This window comes from Fonsecaea pedrosoi, assembly GCF_000835455.1.
Source record: "Fonsecaea pedrosoi CBS 271.37 unplaced genomic scaffold supercont1.5, whole genome shotgun sequence".
NCBI classification, from domain to species: Eukaryota; Fungi; Ascomycota; class Eurotiomycetes; order Chaetothyriales; family Herpotrichiellaceae; genus Fonsecaea; species Fonsecaea pedrosoi.
The window spans coordinates 776,127-789,909 of NW_013550611.1; the positions used below are offsets into that span (position 1 = coordinate 776,127).

Here is a 13,783-nt window from a genome sequence, read left to right on the forward strand (position 1 = left end):
CTACAGCGGAGTTGTAGTTCGTGTCGGCAGCGGCGGATCATCCAGGATGTCTACGTAAGCGAGTATAGACTGGGCGTCGTCAGGGTCAGATTTCAAATTAATCCTTACTATTACTCGCTGTGTTGTGTCGGTCCTTCCATCAAAGAACCATTTTCCGTCTTCGGTATATTATCCTTGTGGGCGTTCCCTCGTTAGTCTCGTGTTCGCGAGCGAGCTGATTAGTGTTTCCGGCGTGGGGTCTGGAGCGGCAACGATGCCAGTCATCGGTAGATCCGTAGGCCGTCGAGAATCTGTGGGCGACGCCGTCGTGGTAGCCAGTCGCGCATTCGCTGTAACTTCTTCCAATCTTATCCGCAGCCGGCGTAGCCGTTCGTCCATCTCTATACGGTGTATACGTTCCCTCTCTTCTACCTCGCGGTCAATCCGATCTTACTCCTCGTTCTGTTCCTCATTCTGACGTGTCTGCTGTGCTTTACGGTCGATCCGACCCTGTTGTTGTCTCCAAACCCGCCGGCGTTGGTTATCAAGCGTCATCGACATGGCTGGATCATAGTTAGATAACGACCTAAGCACGGGTGGCCCACCTTGCAATTGGATTCGAGCCATGTTTCCCGGGTCGATGTTCGATATGACCACTCTGGAGGTGTAGTGTTCGGCCTGTCCAGCTGACGTCGAAGTAGGTGGTCGTGGCGACATCCTGACATATTCTAAGGTTGGTAGGGAGCGTCCACACCGTGCCTGGGCGTCGGCAGGCATGCGTAGCGTAACGACAAGTGTCACAGTTCCATCGGGATTCCTATGTCGTCGTGGTATTGGAGGGACCGTCTGGGTGTTCCGTCCGTATTCGATGGGCGCGCGGTTGCGCTCCGAGATGCGGGTGAAGGCGTGACGGCCGAACTATATGACCTGATCAGGTCGTGGCATCTCCATCACGGCGTCGGTGGTAGGGGCCCCAGCTGGAGAAATAGGCTCTTATTGTTGAGTTCCATCGTCGTCGATGGCGATGTGGGTGGGCGGGTTAACCGCGTTAAATAGTCGTTCCCTGGCACGTCGACGTGGCGTATCTGTTTCGCCAGGGGCGGTAGCAGTTAAAGCGCGTCGGCGGCTCGGTTGTGCCACGTCTCGCCTTCGTCGTGTCGATCGCAGGTGTTGGTCAGTCCGAGTGTCGAGGGCCACACGTCGTCTCTGAGTCACGCTTTCCTGACGGGCGATCCGATCTTCCTCGGTTCGTGCGTTTTGGACCTAGGTAGCTTCATTTTGTCTGATAACCGCTTCATGTTCGTCATCGTTCAATTCCACCTAGACAGCCCGACGGATTGCAGCTTGGTCGGCGGCCTCGTGTGGTTCGAATGGAGCTCCCGCGCCCCTCGCCTGTTCCTCGTCATCACGGACGGCGTCTCGCACCAGTTGCTCGTCTTCGTCATTCAGGCGTGTCCTTACCTAGGCCTCCCGCCGTTAGGCCTCAAGTAAGGCGTCGTCCAGGTTTTATCTTGTATGGAGGTAACGAACTCTTGAGCGGCCTTCGTAGGATGCGGGATAACCGCCCATATCGACTGGTAATCGGTCTCTATGGTTTTCCTGGGTGATGAAGCGACGGGCTTGCCGCAAAGAGCGTTCGCCATCAAATGTAGGTCTCATAATGGCTAGATTACCACGTATCCATTCTCGTTCGAGGATTCCGTATTGGAATTCCCGCATGGCTGACCTCCATGCTCTCATCTCGCGGGTGTATCGTCGGTTTTCCCGTTCCGTTCTGTCTGCCAAATCCTCCAACAGTCTTGTGCCTTCGTTCCATCTCCAATTCGGGTCTATAGCTCGTCCGCTGAAGCTGATGTCATCTTCGCTGATGTAGTTGCCGTATCTATCAACGAATACGGTCCTCCCGTCAATGTTCGCCTATATGTAGGTTTCCACGCCTGTCCTGTTTGTTTCCTTCACTGTTGCGATACCTTCTTTTACCAGCGTTCTCTTCACTACCCTAGCACCTCCGCCAGATAAACCGACGTATGTCCTAGCCGCCCGAGCGTCGGGGGGATCTGGGCATCTTAGTGGCTCCGGGGTCTCGTAAGCTAAAGTTCTACCGTAACGTAGTGCAACCGAGACTGCGAGTTCGACCGGAAGTAGGTTTGTATGGAAAGTGTCCTAGAAAGGTGGCGGGTCATCCTGCGCATCAAGCAAGCCTTCCTCTTCTTGTCTACCTTCTCTCAACTGTCTCGACCGGGCGTTGGCGCCCGTGGTTCTCCCGAGTCTCTTAAGTCGTTCCCGGTCGAACTGTTCGCCCCGAGGGACGTCAAGCTCGCCTTAGGGTCCATCATCACGTTAGGCTCGCCGTAGTATTAGTAGAGGGGCATTCGGCTCCTGTAGCGAGGGAGGGGACGGTGGGTCCGATGCTGACCTAGCTCTACGTATACGCGGTCGCCGATAGGCGCGAACGAGGTCGGGTCGTGGTGGAATTCTCAACGGGTCCTCCGAGTCTGAGGACGAAAACGAGAGGTCTTCATTCATAGTGTAGTGAGTTGAGGTGAGGTTGAAGTGATTTTCATGATCGTGTCAAAACCGGTGCCGTCGGAGGATCCGACAGTGTAGGTGTAGTAGAATCTAAAGTGAGAGTAAAATGAGAATTTAAGATATAATCTTTGTTAGAAATGGTGGAGAGGCCGTAATCGAATATCTTCTAGATGAGCTGTAGTTAGTATCGTGGTCAACTCGGGAAAACCGTGCCCTCAGCGGGAGGTAAATGGCTAATCATATCTCAGTATGGGACGTCGCATTCACTTTCGCGACTTGCCTGAGCGACGACGGCCTTTACCAGCATCGCTGGAAATTCCGTCCTTCTCATCCTGGGTCCGCTTGTACGCTTCCACCAGGTCAATGGCGTTCCCAAGGAGATCCTCTCCGTACCATTCATCAAATTCTGGGCCGTAGCCCTTCCAGCGTATCAGGTATTCCATGACCGCTTTCTTACCGTACTTCCGTGTGCGGTGTTTAACGATCTTTTCGATCTCGTAAGATTTCCACTCCTCGGTGTCTCCGTCTACCTCGACGGCGTCGGGGTGGTCAGGTAAGGGCCTTCCATATGGATCTGGCGATGGGTGTGGCTCGAGCTGTATAACCGAAATGACGGGGTGGACTTTCCAATTAGGTGGAAGGTCGAGTCTGTATGCCAGTCGGCCCACGCGTTCGAGCACTTTAAATGGCCCGACTCGCTGTTGGGAGAATTTCCGGTGCGGCTTGCTCGGTAGGTTGTATCTATGGTGTAGCCGTAGCTAAACCTGGTCGCCTTCTTTAAACATGATGTCCTTGTGTCGGTGGTCGTACCGAACCTTAGCCTTTAGGTTTGCAAAAGCGACTGAGTCAGCCGCCTATTCTCGAAATACCATTCTATCCAGTTCGATTTCTAGTATGTCGGTTGGCTGTCCCGTAAGAAGATTAACAGGCTCTCGCGGTAAAAACCCTAGGATCATCCGATTGGGTGATAATCCCGTAGCCTGATTGACCGAGTTGTTGATCGAGAATTGCAAGGCCGGAAGCGCCGCGGGCCACGATGTCGCGTATTCCGCTGTCAGGTATCGCAGACTGATCTCGACGGTTTGGTTTGTCCTCTCGGACTGCCCGTCCGTCTGCGGGTGATATGCTGTGGACATGAGTAAGGAGTAACCGAGGCGTTGAAACAATGATTTCCAGAATTCGCTTAGAAACTTTGGGTCACGATCGGAAATGATCGCCGACGGAATACCCTAATCCGCGACGAGCCATCGATCTAAAAATGCTGCGGCCTAATTCTCTGCTGTCTATGTGGACTTTCTAGGGACTAGGGTTACTCTCTTACTTGCTTTGCATGTACATGTTGCTACGACATCGAGTCCGTGGTCCTGTATCGGGAGTGCCACGATAAAATTAATGGCGACGGTGTGGAAAGGTATATTTACCGTCTGGATTGGTACGAGCCTTCCGTAGGGTTTATGACGGTGAACCTGGTTCCTGATACAATCGGGGCAGCATTTGATATATTGGCGGAGTTTCCGCACTTGTTTGCGTATATAGACGCAGTCTCTGAGCTTTGCGTATGCTCGATGGAAGCCAAGATGGCCAGCGTCATCGTGGACCATCCGGAATATCTCTCCTTCCAGAGGCGGTGGGATGCAGAGGCGTGGGCTACCCGTTGCGGTACTGTAAATCAGTCCGTCGTCAAGGTAGAACTTCAATCCGTTGGGGATATCCGTGATTCCGTCTTGTTTATCCGCTTTAGCTTCCTTTCGTAGAAGCTCTAAAATCGGTGCCTAATGCTTATCGTGTTCGTACCTATGGATGATCCGTTCGCGCGTGTATAGTGTCATCGCTACTAGTGCGCCGTTGAACGCGTGTACGGCGGTCATTTCTTTATCAACCACATGGGCTGGACGTTCCCCAGCTAGATGTGAAAAGGTGCCGAGGAATAATGCCTCCGGGTCCTCCGTATCCCTCAATTGTTTCAGTCTGGAGAGCGCGTCTGGTACTAGATGTGCCTTACCTGGCTTGTACCTGATATCTAGACGAAATTGCGATAGATATTGTAAGGTACGGATCAGCCGGATATTCAATTTGTCTACGTTCGAAGTTGTCAGTTTTGTCTATCTCGCGATGGATGGAGTAGCCGAGTGATCGGTGAAGACGACTGTAGTCGCTGGGGATCCCTCAATCATGTGTCTCAGTTTTCGGACTACCTATACAAGGGCTGCCATTTCCATCTCAGTAGCTGTATATCGTGATTCCGCTGGGCTACATCGTTTTGACAAAAACATGATCGGTTCCACCATCTGCTTAGTGATCTTGAGATTTTCTGGGATGATCCCGCCCGGGAAGTCCAACTTGACGTGATAGGCTACTGCCCCGTAGCCATCTCCGCAAGCGTCGATGTCAATGAAAAGAGGTCGGGTTGGGTTATGATGGATGAGCCGTAGGCACTGTCGAAAGGAGTCCTGGATGTCGCGGTAACTCTGTAATTCCGCCTCCGTCGGGTCTTTCAACACCGCACTTCTAGTAAACGCCTTCCTGGACTCTCCCTGTGATGGGGCCTTCCCGAACATGTCTGTCTTCCGACGTTCGAGAGGGCCCGCCTTTCTAGAGTAATTTTCCACGTACTGGCGGAGGTATCCGGTCAGCCCGAGATATATGTCCAAATCTCGCGCCGTCTTCGGGAACTCTAGGTTTAAAATTGCCCTGATCTTTTCCTTAGTGGTGGACATTCCGAAACCATCCACCCGTTGTCCTAACAGCTGAACGCTGGGGTATCCGATGTAGCTCTTCTTCGGTGACAGGTAAAGGCCTATTCGTTGAAAAAGGCTGAGGACTTTATGAAGATGCCGCACATGTTCATCTAACGTACGGCTGAAGATTACAATATCGTCGATGTACGCCCTTGCGAAATCGCGGTAGGGCCGTAGAAATTTGTCGATCTGTCGCTGAACGAAAGGCGGAGATCCCTTGAATCCCATCACAGGGACTTCGAAGGTTTCCTGTCCTCTATGCGAGACGACCGTGAAACAGTGCTGGTCTCTCCGCGCTACCGGCCATGAGTAGAAGAACTGTGGGACATCCACCGTGGAGATGTATTCGCATCCCTGGACCGCGTTTATAATGTCAGATTGTAACGGCATTGGGTACGGGTCATCCTCTGCGTTCTTGTTTAGACCACGAATGTCGACTACCGCTCGGCCTTTCCGTTGGGGAGGTTTTCCAGGTAGATGGACGGTTTTCCAGACCACGAATACGGGGTAGCCGTGTGGTGTTTTCTGACGTGTCTAGTGCATCTTGTGTTGTTTGTGAAGTTCATCGAACGTCTTGTCGACTACCTCACGGGCTTCCCGTCCTAACGGGTAAACCCTGCTTGGCTCGATCTTTGCCTCAGGTTTCAATGTGATCTGTAGCTTTTCTTCCTCTAGGAGGTCCACGATGCGTGGACTTGCCGTGTTCCAGACTTAGTCGTATTGAGTGACCGCGTTGATCAATCTGTTACGGGTCTCTATGGATTTGCCGTAGATCGTGAGGCCGTTTGGCTGTACCCATTCACCCTCTGGCGAAGTGTCCGTGGTTGGTGCTCCCGCGGATGATGTGGCGGTGACCGGGGCCAGTAACGCTGCCGCCGTCAGCATGGCCATGGCGGATTTTTTGAAGAAGTTAACCGGGCCATTTATGTACCGGGTGTGTTCCGGACTCGCCGCGTAGCAGCCCTCGGCGTCGTAGTCAGATACACGACCGAGTCTAGAATGGCGAGGCATCACCATCGGTTTATCCGTGGTATTTGTAACCAAAACAGTTATTGTGTTCGCGTTAACGACTGCCGCGGAGACGCCGCCACCTAGCCCCATGTCGATGTATGCGGGTTCAAGTAAAAAATCGCGGCCCTTGGGTAGGGTAAACTTCTTTCTAAACATCAGCGGGACTGCCATAACGCTTCTGGCAGGGATGATAGTCTTTATTCTCGTCTATGCTACTCCCTCAATTCTCGGGCCAACCGGCTTGATGGAAATCTTTACCCGGAAATCGCCACAGCTGGCAAAGTGGAGTTCCCGCGCTGGGACGTCAATGATCGCGCCTTCAGGTCCCAAGATGTCCATACCGAGCAGTAGGTTTGGAGAAAGGTGGTCGACTATGTAGATTGTCCTCTTGATTTATGCGACTGCAGGTCCTCTTTCGGTGCGTCCGGGGATCTAGAGTGTAATCTCTACTACCTGTCTTGAGCGTTAGATGGTCTCCCCGACGCCTCGGACGTTAACGTCCGGGATATCCACGATTCTAGCATCCGGTTTAATCCAATCAAGGAAATTCCGATCAATTAGGGATATAGTGTAGCCGGTGTCGGCGCATATTTCCTTCTGTTCGTTACATGTATTGGAGTTTCCGACTGCGAGTATTATAAAACGCTAATCTCTAAAACTAAAGGCCGGCTCTGTCCCTAGGTCTGCCGTTGATTTAATGACCTTAAGAGGCGCCTGTCCGCTGACATCGGCGGCCCATGCCTGCACTAATGGCCTCGCCGTTTTGCATGCCCCACTAGCCCGAAGGTGCTTATGTAGCTCGTTCTTGGATGGGAAATCCGTAGAGCAGCCTTCATAAACGATTGGGTATGCTTTCGCCGTAAATGCCGAGACGAAAGAGACGCCCGGGTCCTCCGTATCTGGTTCGGGGAATTGTACGTCGGGGCTATCTATAGTGTCTGGGGTAGTATAATCCTCCGGGGAGTCGAGTTCGTCTGGGGTGCTATATCGTTCCTGGGAGGTTCCATATTGGTTATCGCTTAAAGGATGTTCCATTTCTTCTTCGTGCGTTGCGTTAACCGGGTATGCCTCCTGCAGAGGATAGTTGCTTCGGTAGTTCCATCCGCCTCGGTTACGATAACCGCTACGGCTCCACCGTCTATTTCCCCATTAGCGTTGGCCTCCGAAAGGCTGGTTACCTCTCTCTGTATCGCGCCAGCTGCGCTGGGGATTCTACTGTGACTGGTTTTGTTGGCTACGGTCATTCCAACGCTGTGCGTTGGCTGGGTTGCCGTTGCTGTTGTTATTAGTGTCTCCAGCAGTAGACCCTCTTTCGGGCTGTTGGAATCTAGTGCCTTGACCCTAGTTTTATGATACGGTACGTCCGTTCTGTCTGACGTCGCGATTTGTACTGGATCGATTCATTGGTGAATCGTACGCGTCGGCTTGCCCTGCTGTAATCTGTAGTCGTGATTGAGGGGCGGGTATCCCGCGTGTATCTGCACGTCTACTGTAGTCGATATTGACCTGTTGGGGAGGGTAAGCACCAGCGTTAACAGAAACGGAAGGGTAATTGCTCGGAAAAGCCGACTGATATCCTTGACGGCGCTGGTAGGGACCACTGAAAGTCTGTCCGCCAGCCCCTGTGGATGGGTGTCGGTAATCCCGAGCGCGACTGTACTGACCTTGCAGTTCTGCGGCCTTCCTGTCTGCAATTTCGAACCAGATATTTTTTCTAGTATCGAGCAAATGTAGATATGATTCTACGGACGTCCCAGGTTTAGGTTCTGGGATGTCTCTGCGTAAGTCGACATCTATATGTCCGTGTATGAGAGTCAGCTGATTGAACGGGTTGTCCATGTGTGCGGCACGCGCATCTCGCATGACTGTCGACGCGAAATCGCGGGGGTCCCGTCTGTTTAGCGCGTCCTGCATTGTATAGTTGGCTGACATAACTCTTGCGAGGGCCACCGACGGTGTCTCCGCGAATCGCTTGACCAAGAAGTTGCGCCATTCCTCCAATTCGGTTCCTCCGGTGGTAATCAATCTCTTCTCAATGTCTGATAGAACTCCTGTCCACCAGGATAGGGCTGATCCGCGAAGGCATTGCCAGAGGCTCTTCTTGATCACTTCGAAACCGTGGACTCGTGCCATGTCGGCTGCGCGATCGATAAATAGGTGGACGTCCCGAAAGATAGTCTCTCTGTTCGTGTGGACAATGGGGCCTTTACCGTAGGACTCTGGCATGTCCGGATGGAAGTAGCCGAGCTCTCTGGCGTATCTAGACGTGTCGCCTCCACCATTACCGTTACCGTTGCCATTGTTGGCGGGTGGTCCGGGAGGACCAGGGGGACCGGGAGGTCCTTGGGTACCCTGAGTATTTTGTTGGGCGTTTTGTAGTTGTTGGACGGTCTGACTCAAAACTCGCATCTGTTCCAAGACCTGTCTCATTTGAGCTGCCAGCGGGTCACCCGCGCCGTTCTGTTGATCTGCCATCTTGGGTGGCTGGGGATTCTGTTGTGACAAAAGGTCTGTGAGATCTGGTCGTGGGATATCCTGGCTTACGCCTGTGCCGCGTCGCGACGTGACACTGTGCACCGGGGGTAGTAGTGGACTATCCGCAATCCTTCGATCAGTGTGTTCACTGCCTGAGGGTGATGAGAGGGTCTGCTGCTCCCTATATTCGTGAAAAAGATGGTTGATCCGTCTGACGTCTTCAGGGCGGACGGGTCTGTTGATGAGCTTTTCGCTCCTTAGTGCCTGTGGTAGATCGTCCAAATCAGGCTCTGATTGGGCTCTCCGGCATGAGCGCTACAGGTTAGAAGCTTGATGGACGGTAGTCGATGGTTCACCAATGGTTGTCGGGGGGTCCGAGCTCTGCTGTCCTCGTCGTACGGGGGATTCAGGCCAACCACCGGGGGGCTGTCCACCAAGTAACTCTCGAGCACGTTAAATCCTCCGTGTCTCTGCCGATGCCAGTGGCCGTGTAGGGCGTGGCTGCGCCGTCCCGATTTCTCCAGTCACACTATTGTCTTTTTGAGTTGGATCTTCCTTTTCAACCACCAAGTCAAGGAGTACGGTTGAGAGGTCCTTGATTGCCTTTCGGACTGCTGATGGGTCGACAGGCCAATTGATGGGGTAGGGCGGAAGCTCCGCCTCTACTGCACGAGCTCGTGCTGTCGTGCGAGTTCCACTGGATTGTGGAGTTGCCGATGGGCGAAAATGCCTCATAAGGTGGCCGATCTTGGCCCTGAGGGTCGGTGGGCAGAGAATCCGCTGGCTCTGTGCTATTGGGAGATCTAAGTAGCTGTTGAGGGCGTGTGCTAGGTCCACGAACTTCTGGGGGATCTGTAGCTCAGATGGGTGCACCATCAGGCAGATAGTCACTCAAACCGTGGGGTTTCCGACGGCTTTAAGGAGCCTAAAAGGGCTCTTGGATCTGGTCTCGGAGGTTCCAGAGACGCGTGGCAAGCGTTGCTACCAATTGTAAAGGTGTGGTATGATTGATTGTCTAGCTATCTTCTATGGGAGTGCCGAAGGTAGCTATCTACTGCTTGTATCAAGTGTAGAATGGCAGGTGCCATTAGTAGGTCACGTGGCATGATCACATGACCACGGGGAATCCACAACAGCCACAATCGGTAACCAGATTGCCGCTGGGACGTATCCGTTCTCCAATGATAGTGAGTGTTTGCAGCTCATTGATATGAAAAAGTCGAGCCGACGGAACTAACCGGATGTCAGTTTCTGGTCTTTGCCCCAAGTACATCAACATCTTCCGTGCCACTTTGATCATCTCCGTTTTTTGTGTAGTGTCGAATCCATGGCAGATAATCAAAAACGCGGCCGGCTTGCTGGCTTTCTTGTCCGGTTACAGCATGTTCATGGGAGCCATTTGCGGTACGATGTGTAGCCACTACTACCTCATCGTCAACAAGAAGCTCAACATTCACGAGATGTACAATGGCCATGGCATCTACCGATACTCCAAGGTCGGCATCAATTGGAGAGCCTATGCGTCCTTCTTCACAGCGGTGGCACCACTGCTGCCAGGTTTTTGCAAGAGTATCGATGCAAACCTCGACGTTGGAGGTGCTTGGAAGATCTACACCTTCTCCTGCATCTATGGATTCACCGTTTCCGGCCTCGTTTACTACCTCATCTGCACTTACGTCTCGGGCGTGGGTGTTGCGAAGATTGATGAGGCGGTTTATCCCCCATCGAAATCACAAGCAACAGATGTTGAAGTGGGAGTCGCTCCATCAGAGGAAGATTCGATCGAGGAAAAGGCTGGTGTTGCCGTGTCGATCGGGGCAAAGGAATTTGGGCCTCAGTGAAGGAGGGGCAGTGAGCAAGAGCGTAGGATTTGGTCTGGATTGATACCTAGCGAAGTCGTCGTGCTTGTTGAAAGACAGTGGCGAGTGCAGGAGCCGAGGAACACAATACCCAAATAGTATGCTCACGAAGCCTTTCCTAGTGTTTTGAAATACCACAGATATGTCTGCAACAAGGTCCACTTTCCTTGGCTGGTAAGCCACATCCTGATAGTACATTAGGAACCAGGCCATAGATCGAACTGTTCCAATCCTATCGGTAATATTCCTTTGTGGTTCGTTTGACCACTTCAGTCTCGTAGTCCGAGTAGCTCGAGCGGTCATCATCACGGTGGTGACGGTGGTGGTGTCGGCCTCGAGAGTGGCTTCTCTGAGGAGGATACCGGGGTTGTTGGTCATCCTCGTATTCATATTGTCGCATTGTTTCCTCTGTATATGTCCGTCGCTCATCATCCTCTTCCTCGTGTTCATGGACCCTCGGGTCACTCCTCTGAGGACCGTATCTCACTCGGGAGCGGCTTCGACTCCTGTTTCGGCGAGTGTAACCCGCCGCATAGAGACCGTCCTCAAACTCTCCATTACCAACGAGATAGCGACCAGCCAGGTGTGCCTCGGCCCCGGGTCTTTCGTGCTTGCTTTCACTAGCATCGTGGTGACTGATTTGATCTCTGTAAAATCCTACACTGTGTTCGCTGCGTCGTCCCGCGAGAGAGGGTGGAGAATTATTGCCGCCGCGCATTGCACTCTTGAGTCGTTTCGGTGGAGCAATATCGTCGATATGAGCGTCCAAAGTGCGCCCGCGGCGGCTGTAGCGACCGTCGTCGTCGATTTCTTCCGTAACCTGAACATCCTTGTAACGAACATCTCTCACTGTTCTATCACGACCTCCACCTCGAATGTTCTCATACATAAACACGTCATCAACCTTCTTGGACGTCGTCAATGGTGGATCGGCATATCTTGAGCGTGGAGTTCGGTCATAACCCCTCGAGTCGACATCAACCAGATAGCCGCGGGAGCGTCCGCCATCAAGATCGACGACGTAAGTTCCATCATCTCTCCGCTGGGGTCGCAGAACCTCATACTCGTATCGACCATGATCATGGGGTCGGTCAATAATCACAGCATTGGAACGTTTGACATATGATTCGGAATTTCTATCGCGGCCGACTTCGTAAGTTGTCCTTGTTGCACTTGCTGGTGGGGGCAATTGAGTGCGTATGTCACTGGTCCTTGATCTTCTATCAACCTCAATGCGGTCATCACGATAGTCTCGTGAGTATGACTTTTCAACACGATACTCATCATCGTAGTCATATTCCCGCCTTGGCTTCCGGGTGTGGACCCGGTCATCAATTTCATCTCTGGTTCGGCTGGCGTACACGACTTTATAGGAGCGGTCATCTCCCCGTGTAGACATTGTGAATAGATTTCGGGACAAGTTCTGAGTCAATGGATGGACTCAAGCACAACGATAGAGTAAACTGCATTGAGCTGAAAAAAATCTCTTCGGACACCGCATCGGTTCAGAGCCCAGCAGATTGGTTTTTTCGCCCAGCGCTCCCCCGAAAAAGCGCGTGGAATCTGAATGGCTCAGTGGACAGGGCCAGCCTGGGCACCAAGTGGTGTGCGGGTGATGGGAGTTGGTTGGGAGGTGTGACAATGGCGATGCTGAGTGAACTTGCGGTGACTGGTGCTGGCTGCTGCTGGCTACGTCCTCCAGCTGACGTCATCCGCTGGTGGTCTGAGGACTGGCCTCGCTTGCTCGACCTGTTGCCTTGTTTGTGCAATCACCGATCCAAGCAACCAAAAGTTCAACCTGCTGCAAGGTTGGGGCTGCTACTCGACAAAATGTGTTGTACAAAACGCGACCACTCTCGCACTGTCGCGCACAAGCCGGGATCGTTTAATTGGGTTTGAATCGGGTCATTCTGGCGACATATCTTCCTTGGCACCCTGCTGCCCCTGAAACAAAAGCCCCTGAACGAATGCGAGACAAGAAGCTGATTTGACGACCAGACCCTTGCGGTTTACCTCGTACCCCTGGTCGATATCATCCTCAACTGCTTAATGTGGCCAGCAAGCTGCCGGATTGAGGTAGTTGACATCTAGCAAATGGCGGTTCAGCTCAGGAAAGACGTCACAATGGCAAAGAGAGGATTCCAACCATACGCGAACAGGTGTTTCTTCGAGAATTTGTGCCATTTGAGAAGCATCCGGACTGCAGTGGAGGAGGCCCCAGTATCTTTGCATGTGAGGTATCGTCATGTTCTTTGCCAAGTGGAGAGAGCAATTGGTCTGCTCTAGGAAGTTCCCTGCCTTGCTAATGATTGGGTGGTCTTTGGTACCTATTGCAAAGAAAACGGAACGAGATAACGAAGACCCTATTACGACTCCAGGTTGTCCTGGATTCGAGGAATCGTCCTGGTGATGGGTCGTATTCTCTCCTCATGAGAATCTGTGGTAGAAATACAAGGGTTGTGGATGAGGATCGAGAGCATCCAAGCCAGGAAGTAGATCACACACAGTTCAATGAGCAAATGATGAATTGACTGCCGTGACGCCGGTGCCTCCTACGCCGCATTCTCGAATGGTATGTAACAGAGGTCTGTTTGTACAAGAGAGCAGCAAAGCTGCTAGACCTTCGAGTTCTTGACCCCCACGTTCACTGTCATATCTCAACAAGCAACATGCGCCCCTGCAACGACTACTTTCAAGCAGAAGTTTCAAAATCATATGGAGTGGAAGGTCATAAAGGTATCTTTATCCCCGGCGCGAGAACCTCCAGCTGAGACTCTTTGGGCTAGACAACACCCTGCACAAAGTCAATAGATCCGGCTAGTCTTCTGATACCAATGGTAGACAGACCACAGGTGCTGTTGTACAGGAATTCCCCGACAGAGGAATCCCACCCCGAAGGGCCACATGTATGTGAGTCCATCGTCCCCAACCACCATTGTTAAGACCCGTCGATCGCCACCTTCTTGCAAGGGCCGATCATCGCCGGTCCAAGCACGAGAAAATATTGATTGGCGGCTTTGCATTTCCATTAGCAAAGTCAGTTAATATAACTCCCGAACTCCACCAGGGAACGTCCTGGTGCCGGTCACGTGCGGTCCAGCTCTGATTAGAATTGCGCCAGTGTAGAGGCTCGGATTCGTCTTCCACGGGTCGTTTCTCGCGGTGCATCCACAGATGGGGGCTTTCACGTTC

At 52.5% G+C, this 13,783-nt stretch overlaps 5 protein-coding genes across 5 annotated transcripts; 1 reads left to right on the forward strand and 4 right to left on the reverse strand.

Annotated features, from left to right (window-relative positions):
* Positions 1-429: 429 nt before the first annotated feature.
* On the reverse strand, positions 430-696 carry Z517_07753 (uncharacterized protein; the record flags this gene model as incomplete). Its single annotated transcript, XM_013426274.1, has 1 exon — positions 430-696. The coding sequence occupies one exon, from the start codon at positions 694-696 to the stop codon at positions 430-432; it is 267 nt and encodes an 88-aa protein (XP_013281728.1).
* A 603-nt stretch (positions 697-1,299) lies between these two features.
* Positions 1,300-1,698, reverse strand: Z517_07754 (uncharacterized protein; the record flags this gene model as incomplete). Its single annotated transcript, XM_013426275.1, has 2 exons — positions 1,300-1,440; positions 1,510-1,698. The coding sequence occupies 2 exons, from the start codon at positions 1,696-1,698 to the stop codon at positions 1,300-1,302; spliced, it is 330 nt and encodes a 109-aa protein (XP_013281729.1).
* Positions 1,699-6,902: 5,204 nt separating this feature from the next.
* Z517_07755 (uncharacterized protein) lies at positions 6,903-8,732 on the reverse strand (the record flags this gene model as incomplete). The annotated part of the gene is made up of 2 exons (XM_013426276.1): positions 6,903-7,395; positions 7,675-8,732. The coding sequence occupies 2 exons, from the start codon at positions 8,730-8,732 to the stop codon at positions 6,903-6,905; spliced, it is 1,551 nt and encodes a 516-aa protein (XP_013281730.1).
* A 1,074-nt stretch (positions 8,733-9,806) lies between these two features.
* Positions 9,807-10,573, forward strand: Z517_07756 (uncharacterized protein; the record flags this gene model as incomplete). The annotated part of the gene is made up of 3 exons (XM_013426277.1): positions 9,807-9,822; positions 9,869-9,919; positions 9,981-10,573. 3 exons carry the CDS (start codon positions 9,807-9,809, stop codon positions 10,571-10,573), a joined length of 660 nt encoding a protein of 219 aa, XP_013281731.1.
* Positions 10,574-10,823: 250 nt separating this feature from the next.
* Positions 10,824-11,990, reverse strand: Z517_07757 (uncharacterized protein; the record flags this gene model as incomplete). The annotated part of the gene is made up of 1 exon (XM_013426278.1): positions 10,824-11,990. One exon carries the CDS (start codon positions 11,988-11,990, stop codon positions 10,824-10,826), a length of 1,167 nt encoding a protein of 388 aa, XP_013281732.1.
* Positions 11,991-13,783: the final 1,793 nt, after the last annotated feature.